The sequence below is a fragment of the Lithobates pipiens genome, unplaced genomic scaffold, assembly GCF_037356315.1.
Source record: "Lithobates pipiens isolate NorthernLeopardFrog02 unplaced genomic scaffold, aLitPip1_a1.2 Scaffold_3, whole genome shotgun sequence".
NCBI lineage: Eukaryota > Metazoa > Chordata > Amphibia > Anura > Ranidae > Lithobates > Lithobates pipiens.
Window position 1 is genome coordinate 223,726,403 of NW_027507790.1, and position 22,205 is coordinate 223,748,607.

Genomic DNA, 22,205 nt, shown 5'->3' on the forward strand with positions numbered 1-22,205 from the left:
CCCTGGCCCCACCTCAGCTCCCGCTTGCAGACGATTGGTCTGATATCCTCTTTGTGTAAACAAGTAAAAGGATTGAGCCGGCAACTCTGTAGTCTATATAGTTACTTTAATGGTTGGTTACATGAAGTGACAAGTAAGGCAGCTAACGCGTTTCAGCAACAGCCTTAGTCGTAGCATGTTAAACATAAAAATGGCAATACATTTATACTCGTATAAGCTCCACACTAAAATCAATTTGCATGGAAAAATTGAAGCAATTAATTGGGCAATTAAGAGGTTTATAAACATGTCAAAATACAGAAAAAAAGACTGAGCCAAAAAATAAATATAATTCACCTGTCATGTTAAAAAAAAAAAAAGCTAAAAGCACAATGGAATACTATGATCACCCTACACACACGGGCAAGGAATTTTTTTTTTTTATAAATTACGATTTTTCAGTATGCCGGTGCATAAAAATAAAAAATATTTTTTTTTTCAATATGCTGGTGTATGTAGCCCATGTGTGAGGTTCCATTTGGCATCATTGTAAACCACTGTGTAGAAGACAGGAAAAACAAAGGACCTCATACAACATGTATCAACAAGGGTCAGAAGTAATAATAGGTAGGTAGTGAAGACTAGGACTGTGGGAGATGAGACAGAGAGGCATATTGTCTAAAGGGAATGAGGGAATTGGATTGCATTATTTAAGGAATAAATCCACATTCCATCTGTAATTCATTCCGGTGGGGATCCGTGTCCCCGGGGAAAGGATCCATCTCACTTCCTGTTCTAGAATTCTTCTATGTGTATCCCCTCCATGTGCCGCTTGTTTAATTTTATGCACTATGTAGAAGGAAAATGAGGTCCTATTGCCATCATGCATTGTTTTAAAATGTTTTGACACGTTAGACATCTTTTTTATTGCTTGAGGCAGTACCATTATAATGCACACTTATCCTAGTGCGCAGAGACCTTGTAGTGCATCCTACATAATGTAACCTGCAGAGGCTGCAATCAATTACATATATCACATATTTTGAGCTTCAATTAATAAAATACTTAGTGGTTGTACACCCTGTACAACCATTTTTACCTACATGTAAGCCTATATTAAGGCTTACCTGTAGATGCTGGAAATATCTCCTAAACCTCCACGGTTTAGGAGATATTTACAATAAAGCTGTGTGCCGATGTCTACGGCGCATGCGCACTTTAGAAAGGGCAGATCGTACCATTTCTAAAGGGGGTCATGCTGTGACTGACGGCTCCTGTGTGACTGGCCAGTCACAGAGCCAGAGTTCACAGCCCCGGAAGGAAGAGGGGTGAAGATTGACGCTCGCTGCTAGTGGGGACATCGCAGGCTTTGGTTTCAGGTAAGTGACACATAATGGGCTACTATACGATGCATAGTAGTCCATTATGCTTTACCTTTGCAGGGAAATAAAGAGGAAGTAAAACCCATCAGGGTTTACTTCCTCTTTAATTGGAAATGTTTTGCTGTTTTGATATGAAGTAATCGACTTACAATTAATATTATGTTTACTGCAGGTGTTCAGACCACAGTTGTATGAGCCTGTGGTACTGAGCCAGGTTTTTGGAGATTAGACTGACCTGTATAAATTAGGGGACAGTACTGTGTGTGGCAGGCAATTGTCAGATTAGCAGATCTCCAAGTCCTCTCCTGTGTCATTGCCCCATCCCAGTTCCTGTGACAGAACAGTTTTAAGGGTTCCGCCTCAACCTATCAACTGTTCCCAAACCCAAAAATGCATGGTTCCCATCTTTCTAACCCCTTTTTATTTCCCTGCAACTTTCTATGAGGCCCCTAAATTACTAGTTTGTGGCCCTGAGCTACACCTCATCTATCAGCACTGTGGGTGTTTGCCAAGTTCAGTTGGTTCAGTACTAGTCCTTATGACATCGCCTTTGTTAGATGGTTATACAACCACCTGATAAATGAAGAGCTGGTGCAGGCTCTACTGGACAACATTGCTTTGCCTATCTGTACATTTGCCGTGTATGGATCCCGAACCTTCAGAAATCAGCACTGGGAGACTCATCATTTGGAGCTTCTGGGTTTGGTGCTGGACACGGCTCAGACCCAAGTCTTTCTTTTACAGAAGAAACTCCTTAGACTTTTCAGGAGAAACTCTTTAGACTTTTCAGTCTCATAGTTAAGCCATTCAATCTCTACAACATTGCATCCTGCTGTTGTGGGACAATCAAGCAGTTCCCCAGACATGCCGATTCGTTTGTCACTGAGGAACCAGGTTTGTCTCTGGCTTGGTGGATTAGGAATCTGGCTCTGTGATTGGAAGTCCATGCCTCGTTTTCATTTGGAAGATCCTCACTATGAATGCAGCCTGTTGGGCAAGGATGGAGATCTGGTCACCCGTGGGTTCAGGGAACTGTCTCCTGTACCATGCCTGCAGTCTCTGGCTGTCTCCTGTACCAGGGCGATAGGTATCGGTAATTTGTATCGGCGAGTACCTGCAAAAAAGTATCGGTACTCATACTCGGTGTTAAAAATAAATAAAAAATGGTATTGATGCATCCCTAGTTTTAAGGCGACCAATCATTGCAACTGCAACAGGAGGAGACTGCAGGACTGTATATTAAAGTGTCACTAAACCCACATCATAAAACAAAAAAAACAATCAATGCTGTATTACATGCTGTTCAGTCACTTATTCACTATGAGATTTGTTTTCTGGTTGATCTTGATGTTCTCTTTCTCCACCTCTCCAATTTAGCTGGGGACTTTTGGAAAGCAGTGTTAGCAACTCTGCACATGCTCAGTTTTCAGTGACTTTGTATGCTGAGCATTTCCTCCCTATTTTAATCTGAGCAGTTTATGTGACTATAGAGTCACACGTGTGGGCATGTGCACAGTGGTAAATGACAGCCCACTCCCTCCCTCAATCCTCTAACCAGCTAAACACAATTAGGGCACAATGTTGCATGTAGACTGATGGAGGCTTCACCTCCCTCATATTGTAAGATGCAGTCTGGGGGAGCATGACACAGCCTGTGACTGGCAGAAATCCACTCATTCGGGGGGGGGGGGGGGGCTGGGGTGACATTGCTATATATTTGTTTTATGCCAGGAGGTATGCTTTAAAGACCATCCCCATTATTAAGTGATCCCCATTGCAGTGAGCTCAGGGCAGTGCAGTTGCCCTCTTCATTGCCCTCCTATTTTTTATTTATTTTTTTCGGAACAGCTTTAACAGCTCAAAAAAAGCAGTTCAGGTTCTTGATTTCATTTGTGCTGGTGTTTGTTCACTATCCATTTAGGTTTCTTGTATTATTAGAACATAACAGAACACCCAAAATATCTGTGCTGTTGGTGATAAAGATCGTGTTAATGTATAATGTCACACATTGGTAAAAATATCCATACACCAGTTGGATTTTGTTTCTGCGGTTGGAAAGCACCTTATTAATTGATTTGTCTTATTTTCAGCTGTGGGAAGCACCTTTTCGGTTGCAGAGATATATTTAAGCACATTTATCTAGCAGTGTGATTGCTATGTAATAAGCACAGCTTCATATGGATCAATGAAACAGGGATTGGTGGAGCAGATGGGTGGTTCATACTGTGTAACCTTATCATTATTAAGGCCCTTTTACTTTTTGTTTGTTTGTTTATTTAACATTTTCTTCATATTTTGAATGCTGTAAAGGTCCCTTTTACATAAGCAGACCGATCAGGTCCGCCTGTCCATTTCTCGGGCGAACCCGATCAGACCACCCATTGTTCTCTGTGGGGAGGTGGATGAAAACGGACATGTGCCCGTTTACACCCGCCTGCATCCGATCTGCCAAAAACAGAAGGATGGGGATTTGTCTAGCGGATCGGGTTGAATATAAATGGACAGTCGTCCCTCTCACATAGTCATTATGTTCTCCCAGCAGAGGGACGGGGGGAGCCATGCCGGCCGGGAGAAGACAGTCATTATTGCTATTGGTTAGAATAGCCACTGGTGAAAGTAGCATGTACAGTCCTGCAGGTTGGTTGTGCCCAAGTTGCTTGATCATCTTGGGTACATTCAACCTGCCCATACATGGTTTGGGTCTCGGCTGGTCAAGTGGACCAGTGGATGAGGACCTGCATGTTTTTAATATATTTTGTACATGCGATGGTGTTTTTTTTTTTTTTTTTTTTTTTTTATGGTGTTTTTTTAATACTTGTAAATAAAGATTGTTCTATACCATATTTATCGGTGTATAACACGCACCCCAAGTTTAGCAGGGAAGTTTTAGGAAAAAACGTACATTTTAAATGCCCATCAATGCAGCCTTATCAGTGTCCATCTGCAGCCTTGCCCAAAATTGCAGCATGATCGTTTTAAATTGTTACTGCCGCTGAGATAAACAGACAGAGCCAGGTGTCCTGTGTACTCGGCTCCTCTAGGCTCATCTTGCAGTCCCGCCCCTTGGCCTGGCTCTTATGATGAACACAACACCGGTCCAATGACGGGTTGTAAATGCTACGAGGCGGGACTGGGCGTGACTGCGAGCCGAGCCGAGTACACAGTACACTCAGCTCTGTCTATTTCATGCTCGTTCCCTCCCTCCCCTCTGAGGCAGTGGTTCGGCGTATAACACGCACCCACGATTTCCCCCTGATTTTAAGGGGAAAAAGGTGCGTGTTATACGCCAATAAATACAATATTTTTACAAAGCTATGTTCATCTCATGTGGGTGCCTGTAAAGTCCATATATTGTTATTTCTACTAGTATAATATAATTTAATTTGGATGTGGCACAGGTGGAGGTTCCTTGTTTTTTGGTATTAGGGAGGGAGGAATAGTGTCCCATTGTTGGTATCAGTGGGAGGAATAGTGCTCCATCGTTGGTATCAATGGGAGGAATAGTCCCCCATCGTTGGTATCAGTGGGAGGAATTGTCCCATCGTTGGTATCAGTGAGAGGAATTGTGTCCCATCGTTGGTATCAGTGGGAGGAATAGTGTCCCATCGTTGGTATCAGTGGGAGGAATAGTGTCCCATCGTTGGTATCAGTGGGAGGAATAGTGTCCCATCGTTGGTATCAGTGGGAGGAATAGTGTCCCATCGTTGGTATCAGTGGGAGGAATAGTGTCCCATCGTTGGTGTCAGTGGGAGGAATTGTCCCATCATTGGTATCAGTGGGAGGAATTGTCCCATCGTTGGTATCAGTGGGAGGAATTGTCCCATCGTTGGAATCAGTGGGAGGAATTGTCCCATCGTTGGTGTCAGTGGGAGGAATTGTGCCCCATCTTTGGTATCAGGGGTAGGAACTTTGCCCCACTGCTGACAGGTGAATAATGCGCTACGTGCCGGATAAAAGCCAGCAAACTGCCACAGTTTGGAGACCACTAACCTAGACCACAGGACTTAGAACAACAGTGCTCGGGGGATTGTGTTCCTTGAGAAATTGGAGACTCTGAGGTTTGAAATAATGTTTTGAAGTGCAATTACCTTATAACAAAAGTGTCCCGTTTACTGTTTGACTGGATGTTAGGGGTATAAATCCTTTTAAAGGTAAGTTTAATTGTGACAAAGCTGGGGAATGCTTGAAGAGACTTGATGGTTATCTTATCAAACATCTACAGAGTCTCAGAGGTTTTCACAATGAGTTATATCTGAGCTGACTGGAGATTTTATGAACAGTTTAATGCATTTATGTTGCTTCCTGTTTACGACTTTTGTTTTTAGTTCTGAGTTACAAGTTGTAACGCTCTCGGTTCTTGAAAGTGTGGGCCAGTGTTTAGCACCATTTACCAGAAAGTAGAATCATATTTTTATCTTGAAGAAGCAGTTCACACGTTGAGGTGCCACATTGTATGGAAAATGGAGTTTAAACATCTTGTGCTTGCAAATTCAGTTGTAAAAACTGGTCTGGCTTGGTTATATGCTTACCAGATGGGTGGTTATATATTACTTGTAGAAAGCTTAGCATATTACTACATAACGTTTTTTCTCTTCATGCAATAGTCGCCTGAACTCCTAGATCCAGCACTGTGCACGAGAGCCTCAGCTGTCTTTACTCTCTCCTCATTTGCTGAGATACAGCAGCGGGAGCTTATTGGCCCCCACTGTTAATGCCAGTGAACCAATGGGGAGGGCGTGGGGGTGTGAGCCACGGTTCCATATGTCTTATAGATGCATATAGCGGGGCTCTGGATCGAGCAAGCATTACTGTCCCCATAGCAAGCGGCTTCCTTTTTGGGGGGCTTTGGTCAAGGGAGAGGAGCCAGGTGTGCTGGAAGGAGGCCCCAGATGAAGAGGATCGGTGCTGCTCTGTGCGAAAGCACTGCCTAGAGCAGGGGTCTCAAACTGGTGGCCCTCCAGCTGTTGCCCTACAAGTCCCATGAGGCATTGCAAGGCTGACAGTTACCAGCATGACTCTCTCAGGCAGAGGCATGATGGGACTTGTAGTTCCGCAACAGCTCGAGGGCCACCAGTTTGAGACCCCTGGCCTAGAGCATGTATGTATGTTTGTTTTTTGTTTTTTTTATTGTAGACTCAATTTTTGTACGGTACAGGACACAGGCCTAGTATTTATAGACCCTGGGTGCATACCTTCAGGTGATTGGACACTGGCTAAGCTTTCAAGGACATGCCCCCTGGGTGTCTACCCTATAATCCTACCTCACTTTGCGAGTGCTCAGGTTTTATTTTGCTAGTGTCCTAAGATGATGGACCTTCCCTGCAAAGACATCACTCTTCTTAAAGCAGAACTGCACCCAAAAGGGGTAGTTCAGGTTTAAGGACTAGTAGAGCAGTTTTTGTAGCTACTGACTTATGTTTTTTTTTACAGGGGACTGGAACTCCTCTTTAACTAGTTTATAATTTAATCTTCACATTCTTCAATCTGCTCTCCAATCGGCTTCTTTACTGCTTTCTAATACCACAAGTAGAAGCAGTGCAATCGGAAAAGAATGCTACCTTCGTTTTCTTAAACATATTGTTTCCTCAATCTGTTTGCAAAGTTTGTCACCTGGAGATCCTGCCAGAAAGAGCACTTCCTGTTTCAGGCTAAAAAGTTTTTCATCTGCTGCCTTGCAATTAGCTACAACATTTTAAGCTTGCTGTGTACTCTCCTACTACTACCGGCTGTTGGGCAACTTGTAGACCAGATAGGGAGCCAAGCGGCCACTGAAGGAACAAACATGATGGTAATGCTTTCAAAAGAATGGCTCACATCTCCAGGTAGGAACACACGCTGAAGGTTGCTGGAAACAGAGATGAAGGTAAGTATTGGACCAAGTGGGCTATACTCGGAGAGTGGGGACATGACTTAAAATGTTTGTTACCCTAAAAAAATCTAATGGATCCTGTTCCCTTATAAGCACAGTGCTTGTGCTGTGTAATTTGGCCCCCTGTATCACCTCAAATATCTGTCTGATCCTACCTGGCTATGCCCTTCCCCCTGTAAACCGACCACGGTTTATTATGGCTGCTGAGCTCTGACACCGTGGTCAGTTTTCGTATATCTCCATCACCCGCTGCTATCTGTAGCTCTGCTCAGTCTCCATCTGTCCTCCCTCTCCATGCCTGTCAGCTCTCACTAGCGCCACTCTGCTCCCCTCCCCGCTGTTAAAGAACGCTGTAATCTTTATACCATCACCATTGTTTTTTTGTTTTTTAAATCAAAGAATGTTTATTAGAAAACACAACATACATAGAAACTTTACAGCTCACAATTAAGGCAAAGACTGTGTCATACATTTCAATTACCAATGCAGGAAGTACCGTCACCATTGTTGGGTAACAACCTGTGTCCTAGTGCCTGTGCTTTACAGAAGAAAAAAAAAATCAGATTTCACAGTGCCTCCCCGTCTCTCTCCTCTTCCCCTTTCCTCTTCCCTGGCTGATGTCAGTGGGAGTTCTCGGCCCCGCCCACTGGTCCTGTCAGACTGGGTGACGAGAGAGTCGGGAGGCGCTGTGAAATCAGTTAGAAATTAGCCTTTCTTTCTTTCTGCACATGTAGTAGGACACAGGTTGTTGCCTAACAATTAGGATGGTATAAAGATCGCATGGTGGCTTAATCACTTAAAAAAATGGCTCATGCAAAGGTACATGATGAAAGTTGGTGTATTGAAACCCAAAAATGAAAATTTAAATAAATTGCAGCCAACCAATTCTTGGATGTTGTTGTGACTGCATTTGTTTTTCTTTCCCACCTGGTGATTCTGCTGGTAACAGACACGGGTTGATTTTCTAAAAAGTGAAAAATCTGGTGCAACTGTGCATGGTAGCCAATCGGCGTCTAGCTTCAACTTGTTCAATTAAGCTAGGACAAAGAAAACTGGAAACTGATTGGCTACCATGCACAGCTGTACCAGATTTTTCACTCTCCGGTTTTAGTAAATCTCCCCACTGAGTCTTGGGCCTCTTTCACACGAACGATCCATTCAGGCCCGCCTGTCAGTTTTTTAGGCTGACCTGAATGGACACTCCATAGACCTCTATGGTGCGTCGGATGTCAGCGGTGACATGTCTGCTGACATCCGACCCGCTCCGATCTGAAAAAGTGTGACGGAGGAAAAACCTACTTTTCCACCCGACGTCGGATTGGGTGACGACAGACTCTGCGGTCCGTCGTCATCCAATCTCCCATAGGGGAGAGCAGCGCTCTGACAGGTCTGTCCCTGCGCAGTGTACAGAGACAGACCTGTCATCTTCCTGCTCGGTGGGGAGCGACGGAGCGATCCCCGCTGAGCAAGCGGATCATCACGGATCCGTCCCGTGTGAAAGAGGTCTTAAGATGACAGCGCTCACTCACCCTTATGCTTCAGGAAAACTGAAACAGGATAGGACTACAAGTTTACTTCCCTCTCCTCTTTATAGCATAGAGGTGTGGGGTTCCTCAGAGATCAATGGCTGAAAAAAATATCATTGAAAACAGCCCAGACAGAGAGCACAGGGAATTGTCAGCTCACAAGATTTCTGACAGAAATAAGTGAAGTGAACGCTAATAATGAACCTTATTTGCTTCCCTTTTGGTTTGTTTAACCACTTGCCGACCGCCGCACGACGATATACGTCGGCAGAATGGCACGGGCAGGCATATTGGCGTATATATAAGTCCATGCCTGCCCGCGGGTGGGGGGCCCGATCGGGCCCCCCCCCGGTGCCTGCGGCGGTCGGCATTCGTTCGGGAGAGATCAGGGATGAGGGGACGGCCATTCATTCATGGCCACCCCCTCGCGATCGCTCTCGACGAATGGAAATCCCCCGTGACATCACTTCCTCTCCTGTAATGTAAACACAGGAGAGGAAGTGATGTATTCTCTCCTCCGTGTCGGTATTTTCCGTTCCGACACGGAGGAGAGCGGATCGGTGAGTTGCACCAACACTCTACACACACAGTAGAACATGCCAGGCACACTCACACCCCCCCTTTACCCCCCGATCACCCCCCCAATTACCCCTGCCCCCCAGTCACAGTGACACCAATGTCATTTTTTTTTTTTTTTTTTTTTTTTTTGCATTGGTGTCATTTGTGACTGTAATAACTGTTAGGGCAGTTAGAGTTAGCCCCCTTTAGTTCTAATGTACCCCCCTAACCCCCCCAATAAAGGTTTAACCCCGTGATCACCCCCCGTCGCCAGTGTCACTAAGGCTGGGTTCACATTGCAGCGGTTTATGAGAACGAATGTGATTCGCACCGCACTGCAGTGCAAATCACATCCGATCTCTGTGCGATTCGAGTTCAGCCATTCGCCGCACCCGCCGCACCCGCCACACCCGCCGCACCCGCCGCAAATTCGCACGGGACCCTTTTTTTGGCCCGCAGCAGAATCGGATCGCATGGGTGTTCACACCATGCGATCCGAGTTTGCAGATCGCACTGCGATATGCGAACTGATCTGGGGGTGTCAGTAACATTTCACTGACACTCCCAGCAGTTCGCATAGGGCAGTGTGAACTGCCGCCGGGAGGCATGCGATGCGGGAACCCGCCGCGGATTCGCGGCGTTTCCGCATCGCTCCAGTGTGAACCCAGCCTAATAAGCGATCATTTTTCTGATCGCCGTATTAGTGTCACAGGTGACGCTAGTTAGGCAGGTAGGTATTTAGGTTCGCCGCAGCTTTTTATAGCGCCAGGGACCCCCATATACTACCGCATAAAGCCCCCTGATTGCCCCCTAGTTAACCCTTTCACCAGTGATCACCATATAACTGTTACAGGTGACGCTGGTTGGTTAGTTATTTTTTTATAGTTTCAGGGCACCCGCCATTTATTACCTAATAAAGGTTTAACCCCCTGATCACCCGGCGGGTGTCATTTGTGACTAATAACTGTTAGGGCAGTTAGGGTTAGCCCCCTTTAGTTCTAAGGTACCCCCCTAACCCCCCCAATAAAGGTTTAACCCCGTGATCACCCCCCGTCGCCAGTGTCACTAAGGCTGGGTTCAGATTGCAGCGGTTTGAGAACGGATGTGATTCGCACCGCACTGCAGTGCAAATCACATCCGATCTCTGTGCGATTCGAGTTCAGCCATTCGCCGCACCCGCCACACCCGCCGCACCCGCCGCAAATTCGCACGGGACCCTTTTTTTGGCCCGCAGCAGAATCGGATCGCATGGGTGTTCACACCATGCGATCCGAGTTTTCAGATCGCACTGCGATATGCGAACTGATCTGGGGGTGTCAGTAACATTTCACTGACACTCCCAGCAGTTCGCATAGGGCAGTGTGAACTGCCGCCGGGAGGCATGCGATGCGGGAACCCGCCGCGGATTTGTGGCGTTCCCGCATCGCTCCAGTGTGAACCCAGCCTAATAAGCGATCGTTTTTCTGATCGCTGTATTAGTGTCACAGGTGACGCTAGTTAGGCAAGTAGGTATTTAGGTTCGCCGCAGCTTTTTATAGCGCCAGGGACCCCCATATACTACCGCATAAAGCCCCCTGATTGCCCCCTAGTTAACCCTTTCACCAGTGATCACCATATAACTGTTACAGGTGACGCTGGTTGGTTAGTTATTTTTTTATAGTTTCAGGGCACCCGCCATTTATTACCTAGTCTCACTAGTGTACCCCTAAATTTAGGGGTGTCTACTTTCCAAAATGGGGTCATTTGGGGGGGGTTTGTGCCATCTTGGCATTTTATGGCCTTCAAAACTGTAACGCCCTTAGAAAGCCTGAAGGCGGTGCTTGGTTTTCGGGGCCCCGTACGCGGCTAGGCTCCCAAAAAGTCCCACATATGTGGTATCCCCGTACTCAGGAGAAGCAGCAGAATTTATTTTGGGGTGTCATTTCACATATGCCCATGGCATGCGTGAGCAATATATCATTTAGTGACAACTTTGTGAAAAAAAAAAAAAAAAAAAAAAGTTTGTAATTTTCCCGCAACTTGTGGCAAAATATAAAATATTCCATGGACTCAACATGCCTCTCAGCAAATAGCTTGGGGTGTCTACTTTCTAAAATGGGGTCATTTGTGGGGGTTTTGTGCCATCTTGGCATTTTATGGCCTTCAAAACTGTAATAGGTAGTGAGGAGTGAAGTCAAATATTTACGCCCTTAGAAAGCCTGAAGGCGGTGCTTGGTTTTCGGGGCCCCGTACGCGGCTAGGCTCCCAAAAAGTCCCACATATGTGGTATCCCCGTACTCAGGAGAAGCAGCAGAATTTATTTTGGGGTGTCATTTCACATATGCCCATGGCATGTGTGAGCAATATATCATTTAGTGACAACTTTGTGAAAAAAAAAAAAAAAAAAAAAAAAGTTTGTAATTTTCCCGCAACTTGTGGCAAAATATAAAATATTCCATGAACTCAACATGCCTCTCAGCAAATAGCTTGGGGTGTCTACTTTCTAAAATGGGGTCATTTGTGGGGGTTTTGTGCCATCTTGGCATTTTATGGCCTTCAAAACTGTAATAGGTAGTGAGAAGTGAACTCAAAAATTTACGCCCTTAGAAAGCCTGAAGGCGGTGCTTGGTTTTCGGGGCCCCGTACGCGGCTAGGCTCCCAAAAAGTCCCACATATGTGGTATCCCCGTACTCAGGAGAAGCAGCAGAATTTATTTTGGGGTGTCATTTCACATACGCCCATAGCATGTGTGAGCAATATATCATTTAGTGACAACTTTGTGTAAAAAAAAAAAAAAAATTTTTTTTTTGTCATTATTCAATCGCTTGAGGCAAAAAAATAAAATATTCAATGGGCTCAACATGCCTCTTATCAATTTCCTTAGGGGGTCTACTTTCCAAAATGGGGTCATTTGGGGGGGTTTTGTACTGCCCTGCCATTTTAGCACCTCAAGAAATGAGATAGGCAGTCGTAAACTAAAAGCTGCGTAAATTCCAGAAAACGTACCTTAGTTTGTAGATGTGACAACTTTTGCGCAAACCAATAAATATACAATTATTGACTTTTTTTTTACCAAAGACATGTGGCTGAATACATTTTGGCCTAAATGTATGACTAAAATTGAGTTTATTGGATTTTTCTAATAACAAAAAGTAGAAAATATCATTTTTTTTCAAAATTTGCGGTCTTTTTACGTTTATATCGCAAAAAATAAAAATCGCAGAGGCAATCAAATACCATCAAAAGAAAGCTCTATTTGTGGGAAGAAAAGGACGCAAATTTTGTTTGGGTACAACATTGCATGACCGCGCAATTACCAGTTAAAGCAGCGCAGTGCCAAAGTGTAAAAAGACCTCTGGTCATTTACCAGCAAAATGGTCCGGTCTGAAAGTGGTTAATATACCTTTGAAAGTGTTTTGTTTGATGAAAACATCCTTGTTGATCCTGCCTGAGGTTTTGTAAGCTGATAACTTCCTATGCACTCTGACTGTGCTGCCTGTCATGTGTTAGTATTGTTCCCAGTTATCTCTGAACTGCAGAAAACTTACACCCTATGTTATATAGAAAAGCAGAAGGTGAATTGTTCTGTAGCCTTAAAACATTTCCTATTCTAGGGTGACAGTGTTGCCCCTCCCTAAAAAGTACAATGAGTAAGTGTTTTCATCCTAGCTCAGGAAGTATGTTACTGGCAGGATCACTGGGTGAAAATTGCCAGAAAAAGAAAACAAATGCAGCCACCATGTAAGTTGCATTATATTCAACTTTTGTTTTTTGGTTTTAACTTTGCTTTAATAATTCGATGCTGTGGGTGATAGAACATTGTTGTGCTTTCCACTCATTTTGCTAAAATCCATTATGGCTTCTATTCTTGTAACTGTATTTTTTTCTTATGTCCCTCAGCTTCTATGCAACGTTGGCCACAATGAAGAAAAATTAGGTTTTATGTATGAAGACATAATTATTTGGTAAGTACAAAATGGTTTAGTTATATGTAAGCTCCATGTTAGATCTATCTCTCTATCTCTCTCTCTGTATCTCTCTATCTCTCTCTCTATATCTATACAGTGGTGTGAAAAAGTGTTTGCCCCCTTCCTCATTTCCTGTTCCTTTGCATGTTTGTCACACTTAAGTGTTTCGGAACATCAAACCAATTTAAACAATAGTCAAGGACAACACAAGTAAACACAAAATGCAATTTGTAAATGAAGGTGTTTATTATTAAAGGTGAAAAAAAATCCAAACCATCATGGCCCTGTGTGAAAAAGTGATTGCCCCCCTTGTTAAAACATACTATAACTGTGGTTGTCCACCCCTGAGTTCAATTTCTCTAGCCACACCCAGGCCTGATTATTGCCACACCTGTTTACAATCAAGGCATCACTTAAATATGAGCTGCTTGACACAGTAAGGTCCACCAGAAGATCCTTAAAAGCTACACATCATGCCGAGACCCAAAGAAATTCAGGAACAATTGAGAAAGAAAGTAATTGAGATCTATCAGTCTGGAAAGTGTTATAAAGCCATTTCCAAAGCTTTGGGAATCCAGCGAACCACAGTGAGAGCCATTATCCACAAATGGCGAAGACATGGAACAGTGGTGAACCTTCCCAGGAGTGGCCGGCCGCCCAAAATTACCCCAAGAGCGCAGCGACGACTCATCCAAGAGGTCACAAAAGACCCCACAACAACGTCCAAGGAACTGCAGGCCTCACTTGCCTCAGTTAAGGTCAGCGTTCATGCCTCCACCATCAGGAAAAGACTGGGCAAAAATGGCCTGCATGGCAGAGTTCCAAGGAGAAAACCACTGCTGAGCAAAAAGAACATCAAAGCTCGTCTCAATTTCTCCACAACACATCTTGATGATCCCCAAGACTTTTGGGACAACATTCTGTGGACCGATGAGACAAAAGTGGAACTCTTTGGAAGGTGTGTGTCCAAGTATATCTGGCGTAGAAGGAACACTGCATTTCATAAAAAGAACATTATACCAACAGTAAAATATGGTGGTGGTAGTGTGATGGTCTGGGGCTGTTTTGCTGCTTCAGGACCTGGAAGACTTGCCGTGATAAAAGGAACTATGAATTCTGCTGTCTACCAAGAGATCCTGAAGGAGAATGTCCGACCATCTGTTCGTGTACTCAAGCTGAAACGAACTTGGGTTCTGCAGCAGGACAATGATCCTAAACACACCAGCAAGTCCACCACCGAATGGCTGAAGAAAAACAAAATGAAGACTTTGGAGTGGCCTAGCCAAAGTCCTGACCTGAATCCTATTGAGATGTTGTGGTATGACCTTAAAAGGGCCGTTCATGCTCGAAAACCCTCTAATGTAACTGAATTAGGACAATTCTGCAAAGATGAGTGGGCCAAAATTCCTCCAGGACGCTGTAAAAGCCTCATTGCACATTATCGCAAACACTTGGTTGCAGTTGTTGCTGCTAAGGGGGGCGCCCAACCAGTTATTAGGTTTAGGGAGCAATCACTTTTTCACACAGGGCCATGATGGTTTGGATTTTTTTTCACCTTTAATAATAAACACCTTCATTTACAAATTGCATTTTGTGTTTACTTGTGTTGTCCTTGACTATTGTTTAAATTGGTTTGATGTTCCGAAACACTTAAGTGTGACAAACATGCAAAGGAACAGGAAATGAGGAAGGGGGCAAACACTTTTTCACACCACTGTATATCTCTCTCTCTCTATATCTCTATATATCTATATCTCTCTATCCACCTCTATGTATCGCTCTCTCTCTATCTATCTATCTCTCTATCTTTTTTTTTTGTTGTTTTTTTTTTTTTCATTGATATTCCAATGCTGTTAAAAACATCATGTTCACCCATTCATCATTGAATGGTGTTTGTGCTTGTAAAGCTTCACATACAGACTCATTGCACTTCATTATAGCTCAGTGAGTTTTTATACTTTAACCAGTTCTAGTCCGAGCCAATTCTGACACTCCTCTTCTACATCACTAAGCCGGTCCAGGCTCGGGAAAGATCCTGGCCAAATAATATTATTATTATACACGATTTATAGAGTTCCAACAGTTTACGCATTGCTTTACAATTTAGAGGGGGGGGCAGCACAATTACAGTACAGTTCAATACAGAAGGAAGGGACAGAGGAGGGCTCTACTCGCAGAGCTTATATTCTAAAGTGAGGGGGTGGTGGCACAAAAGGTAATAGATGCGTGGAATATTTCAATGGTGGTGGCGAACGCATACATAAGTTTCACACGCATATTTAAATGGTGATCGCACCACATGTGAGGTATCGCTGCATACAGCTGAGCAATAAATTTTAGCTCCAGACCTCTTGTGTAACTCTAAACTGGTAACCTGCAAAGTCTTTTAAATCTTCACTAATAAAGATTTTTAGGTACCATAGTTTGGCGTGGTTTCACGAACGTACACAATTTTAAAGCACAACGTGTTAGGTCTCTCTTCACTCGGTGTAACATCATCTTTTTATATTTTTACAAAAATAAAAATAAAAAATGGGCATTATATAGTGTTTGTGTACAAAAAAAAATTCTTTCCAAAATAAATTGCATTTGAAAAACCGCTGCGCAAATATCGTGTGACATAAAAAATTGCAACACACTAATCCCAACGCACACTTTTGTAGAAATGGCTCTGTGTGTAAACGGGTGCTGTGGGGACCAACAGCTGGAACCATGTCAAGTCAAAGAAATAAAATGTCACCAGCACACCAAGGATCGCATAGTTACAGCAGGTTGCAACGTTTTCGTAGCCCCGCAGGACCCCTTCAACGGGCATGTGACACCTGGCAAAAAATTGCAACATCCACCATTTTCTTCTCTAGGGTCTCTGCTTTAAAAAAAAAAAAAGGATGTTTGCGGGACTCTAAGTAATTTTCTAGCAATAAAAAATACAGGTTTTTGCATGTACAGTGCATTCAGAGTATTCACAGCGCTTCACTTTTTCTACATTTTATGTTACAGCCTTATTCCAAAATTGATTCAATGCATTATTCAACTCAAAATTCTACAAACAATACCTCATAATGACAGCGTCAAATAAGTTTGTTTGAAAAGGAAAAAAAAATCCCTTGTACATAAGTATTCATAGCCTTTGCCACGACGTTCAAAATGGAGCTCAGGTGCATTCTATTTCCACTGATCATCCTTGAGATGTTTCACAATGTGATTGGAGTCCACCTGTGGTAAATTCAGTTGATTGGACATGATTTGGAAAGGCACACACCTGTCTATATAAGGTCCCACAGTTTACAGTGCATGTCGGAGCACAAACCAAGCCATGATTCCAAAGAATTGTCTGTAGACCTCCGAAATAGGCTTATATCGAGGCACAGATCTGGGGAAGGGTATAAAAAAATATTTGCAGCATTGAAGGTTCCAATGAGCAAAGTAACTTCCATTATCTGTAAATACAAACCAAAAAGAAAAGGCTGCGCTCAAAGATTGACTAGTGAATGATGAGCAAAATGATCACTGCTGAAGGCAACGGTGTATTATAACGAGTGAAATCTTGAAATCAAAAAAAAGCTGCACAGCTCACCCAATAAAGTGCACTCAATAATAAAAAAAATGTGCAAACAAAAGAGATAAGTGGCTATCACCCCAGCCGGGGGGTCTTAAAGAGATGCACTGGAATGTACCGGACTCCCACAAACTTCACAGAGATGGTCCCCACGGGTAACGATGTCCTGCTTGTGACAAAATGCGTACTGATGTCACCGCTACACGCTTCACAATGTGTTTTCGTGGCAGGAACTGGGAGACTAGTCAGGATCAAGGGAAAGATGAATGCAGCAATGTACAGAGACATCCTTGATGAAAGCCAGTTCCAGAGGGCTCTGGACCTCAGACTGGGTTAAAGGTTCATCTTCCAACAGGACAACGACCTTAAGCACACAGCCAAGATAACAAAGAAGGTGCTACGGGACAACTCTGTGAATGTTTCCCATCCAACCTGATGGAGCTTGAGACGGTACTGCAAAGAAGAATGGGATAAACTGCCCAAAAATAGGTGTGCCAAGCTTGTAGCATCATACTCAAAAATACTTTAGGCTGTAATTGGTGCCAAAGGTGCTTCAACAAAGTAATTGAGCAAAAGCTGTGAATACTTTTATGTACATGGGATTTTTTTCGTCTTTTTTTTTATTTTTAGTAAATTTGCAAATTTTTCAAACAAACTTCTTTCACGTTGTCATTATGGGGTATTGTTTGTAGAATTTTTAGGAAAATAATGAATTTAATCAATTTTGAAACAAGGCTGTGGAAAAAGTAAAGAGCTGTGAATACTTTCCGGATGCACTGTAGGAGAGAACCACGAACGGGATCATCATCTTCCATGGGACCGATCCCTTGGGTGTATACCCACTGTTTAATCAGAAATCAAAAAAAATCAAATTTTTTTTTATTAACCAGCTCATCATTAATCCCACTCGCTCACATGTGACCAGATAAAAAAAAAAAAAAAAAAAGCACCAAACCAATGGTCAGCCTTCACTATATCGGGGTCTTTGCAGCCATCCCTTGAATTGCCAAAACAAAAAACTGTGGACCATCTAAACAAAAGAAAAAACGGGCCAGGGAAGTGCATGCCCTAGTAGTGCAATAAACTTTTTTGTAAGCAATGACACATAATGCACTCACATGCTCCCGGAATGACAACAAGCTAATCACACTACTGTAAAAATCCACATTCAGAACCCCTGCATGGCACTATATGTAATCTACTTGGTTAAAGCGGAAGTAAACTCAGATTTACCAGTTTAAAAAAAAACTTTACATTTTTGGCACATGCCAGGAATATAATGGTCACACATTGGATGTGCTGTTAACCAAACTGTCCAACCATCAAATGGCTGGTGTCATAACTGATCACATGTGCAGCAATATGGCAGTTGACGATTAAACCGAGGCTAAGATGGCAGCTTCCTTGGCTAAAAACAGAAGGTTTACTTCCACTTTAAAGGCTCCTCTCCTCATCTCTGTGTGTCTCTTAGGAAGAGAAGAGGCGAGAGCCAGCCACAATAGTAGCTTGGAGGTCCGGTAGTCATTTAGTAGAGCAGGGTGCACCCGAAGGGGGCTGTACGGGTCGCCATAGGTTTGAGGTTGCGAGATACATTAGACGGCTCCGTGGACCACAGGTTGAGCATGCCTGCTTTTAATGAATTTTAATGCACAAAAACACAATATAATACCCAATTGTTTGGTAAATCGTAAAAGATGATGTTACGCCAAGTAAATAGATACCTAACGGGATTCTTTCAAATTGTGTACACCGGTATAATGGTGCCAAACTACGCTACCTACAAAATCAACATTGGTGATGCTTTAAATGCCTTTAGAGTTTACCAGTTTAGATTTACACAGGAGGTCTGGTGCCAAGATCATTGCTCTTGCTCTGACATTCATGGCGATGCCTCAGGTGTGGCGCTATCGCTGTTTACATATGCGTGCACACCCTACATGCATTATTACAAGTGAGCACAAGGGGATGGCGCTCTTTAAACTTTTTTTTTTTTTTTTTTTTACATTCTACCTTTTTAATTTTTTAACTTTTTTTTTTTTTCTGGATTGGCTTTATTGCTATTACAAGGGATGAACAACAAGGCTTTAAGATGTGTGATCAGTTTAAAAAAACTGATTTGACCGGTTGTGCATCTAAACCAGGGGTCTCCGAAATTTCTAAACAAAGGGACAGTTTACTGTCTCTCAGACTTTAGGAGGGCCGGACTAAGACCAGTGGAAGTATAAAATGCCTCGGGAGTAAAAAAAAAAAAAGAGCACCTGTGGCCCTATTGTTCATGTCAGTGGGAGAAATAGTGCCCTATTGTTGGTGTCAATGGAAAGAATAATGTCTCATCATTTGTGTCAGTGAAAGGAACAGTGCCCCAATATTGGTGTCAGTGGGAGGAACAGTGCCCCAACATTGGTGTCAGTGGGAGGAATAGTGCCCCAACATTGGTGTCAGTGGGAGGAATAGTGCCCCAACATTGGTGTCAGTGGGAGGAATAGTGCCCCAACATTGGTGTCAGTGGGAGGAATAGTGCACCAACATTGGTGTCAGTGGGAGGAATAGTGTCCCAACATTGGTGTCAGTGGGAGGAATAGTGCCCCAACATTGGTGTCAGTGGGAGGAATAGTGCCCCAACATTGGTGTCAGTGGGAGGAATAGTGCCCCAACATTGGTGTCAGTGGGAGGAATAGTGTCCCAACATTGGTGTCAGTGGGAGGAATAGTGCCCCAACATTGGTGTCAGTGGGAGGAAGTGCCCCATCATTGGTGTCAGTGGGAGGAATAGTGCTCCATCATTGGTGTCAGTGGGAGGAATAGTGCCCTGGCATTGGTGTCAGTGGGAGGAATAGTGTCCCGGCATTGGTGTCAGTGGGAGGAATAGTGTCCCGTCATTGGTGTCAGTGGGGAGCAATAGTGTCCCGTCATTGGTGTCAGTGGGAGGAATAGTGTCCCGTCATTGGTGTCAGTGGGAGGAATAGTGCCCCGACATTGGTGTCAGTGGGAGGAATAGTGCCCCGACATTGGTGTCAGTGGGAGGAATAGTGCCTCGACATTGGTGTCAGTGGGAGGAATAGTGCCCCATCATTGGTGCCTGTGGGAGGAATAGTGCCCCAACATTGGTGTCTGTGGGAGGAGTAAGGCCGCCTCATTGGTGACTGGGGAAAGAATGTTGCTTCATTGCAGTGTTAATTTTGACATTACATTTCAGTTTCGTTTTAGTCAGTCTTTTGACTAAAATGCAATTTTAGTTTTAATCATATTTTAGTCAACTAAAATAGTTTTAATTTATTCGCAAAAATATTTTGGTTGACTAAATTAACACTGCTTCACTGTTGGTGTCAGTAGGAGGAATATGAAAGGAATAGCACCTCAAGGGCCGGATAAAGGCAAGCAAAGGGCTGCAGTTTGGGGACCACTTGTCTAAATGATGAATGTGCTGATAGTTGTAACTTTTTTAAATGTGGACAGCTGTGTAAAGATTTGCTGAAGTTAACGCCATTCATTTTACTTTTCCAGCTTGCGATTAGCTTTGTTAAATGAAGCGAAAGAAGTGCGAGCAGCCGGCCTCCGCGCCCTCCGCTATCTTATTCGAGATTCCAGTATTTTACAGAAGGTGCTAACTTTAAAAGTAGATTACTTAATAGCCAGGTAAGTGACATTCAGACTTGATTTGAAGTGTCTGTGAACTATTTCCGCTAGAATAATATTTGGTCACTGCAGTAAAGGGAAAGCGGCTGTATACTGGAGTTGCAATTTATGATGATAAAAAAATGAAGATTTGTTATGTTTTAGGGAACATTTAGCAATGTCAATTGTGCTCAAGCAGTACCCTGATAAATGTACCTTTTTGTCTTTAACCACTTGCTTACTGGGTACTTAAACCCCCCTCCTGTCCAGACCAATTTTCAGCTTCCAGCGCTGTCGCACTTTCAATGACAATCACTGTACCCAAATTACATTTTTATAATTTTTTCCCACAAATGGAGCTTTCTTTTGGTGGTATTTGATCACCTCTGCGGTTTTTATTTTTTGTTAAAAAAATTTTGAAAAAGACCAAATAAAAAAATAATAATATTGTTTTATATTATAAAATTTTGTAAACAGGTAATTTTTCTCCTTCATCGATGTATGCTGAAGGGTGGCAGTGATGGGCACTGATTGCTTACACTGATAGGCAGCACTGCTAGGTGCCACTGATTGGCACCACTGGTGGGCATTGATAGGTTGCACTTGTGGGCATTGATAGGTGGCACTGGTGGGCACTATGGGCACAATGACAGGTGGCACTGGCAGGGGGTACTAAATGGCACAGAGGGGACAGATGTGCCTCCTTCCTCTTCGGGACCGATGTCCCTTTAACATAAGCTGGCGTTCGTCTTTTTTTTCTCCTCACACTGTTAGCGTGAGGAGAAAAAAAAACGTTCACCAAGCTTTTGTTTACATCATGTGATCAGCTGTCATTGGCTGACAGCTGATCACATGGTAAGGGGCCAGGACCGGCATTGGTGATCAGCCGAGTCTCCGTGACTTGGAGGCATGCGCAGGGAGCGTACACAGGGGAGGATGTCCTATGGTGGTCCTATGATTTCCTCCCAGAAATTGAGGTCCACGCTATAGCCGTCAATCGGCTATGGCCCGGACCTCAAGTGGTTAAAGAGGATGTAAACCTTCCTGTATACTTTGTACCTATTGATAATCCTAGAATAAGGCTCACCTATAGGTACTGTACATATCTCCTAAACGTGCACCGTACTGTATACTGCGCTGATGTCATCGGCGCATGCTCTCTGAAGAAAGGGCAATGCATACTAGCACATTATGCCTTTTACTTTACAGGAAAAAAAAATATCTGTATTAATATTAAATAATATAATAATCTTTAATATCTACTGAAAGATAGCAATGCTTTCCCTGGTACGTGAGGGCATTCTTCACAGTGCTGTGAAAATGATTGGGCAGCTGTAATGCTGTCCACATCTCGGTAGCAGAATGATGGCTGCAGCCTTGATCCTGGTAATATCTCTTGCTGACTGACATACCTATAAGAAAAGTCCTGTCAGCAAGTTATTAACCCCTTGACCTCCAGAAGATTTAACCCCCTTCGTGACCAGGCCATTTTTTTTTTGCGATACGGCGCTGTTATTTTAACTTACAATTGCGCAGTCGTGCAGTGCTGTACCCAAATAAAATGTATGCCCTTTTTTGCCCCACAAATAGAGCTTTCTTTTGGTGGTATTTGATCACCTTTGCGGTTTTTATTTTTTGCACACTAAACCTAAAAAGATCGACAATTTTTTTAAAACAAAGAACACAATTTTTTACTTTCTGCTATAAAACATATCCAATAAAAAAAAAGTAAAAAAAAAAAATCGAACTTCTTCATCAATCTGGGCCAATA

At 43.4% G+C, this 22,205-nt stretch overlaps 1 protein-coding gene across 2 annotated transcripts in view; it reads left to right on the forward strand.

Moving 5' to 3' along the window:
- The window catches only part of RICTOR (RPTOR independent companion of MTOR complex 2), a 218,455-nt gene that overhangs the window by 78,357 nt on the left and 117,893 nt on the right, over positions 1 to 22,205 (forward strand). For both annotated transcript variants that reach the window (XM_077462825.1, XM_077462824.1), the window contains exons 4-5: positions 13,194 to 13,258; positions 20,324 to 20,455. In XM_077462825.1, coding sequence (XP_077318951.1) covers positions 13,194 to 13,258; positions 20,324 to 20,455 — 197 coding nt within the window. The remainder of the gene's footprint in view (positions 1 to 13,193; positions 13,259 to 20,323; positions 20,456 to 22,205) is intronic.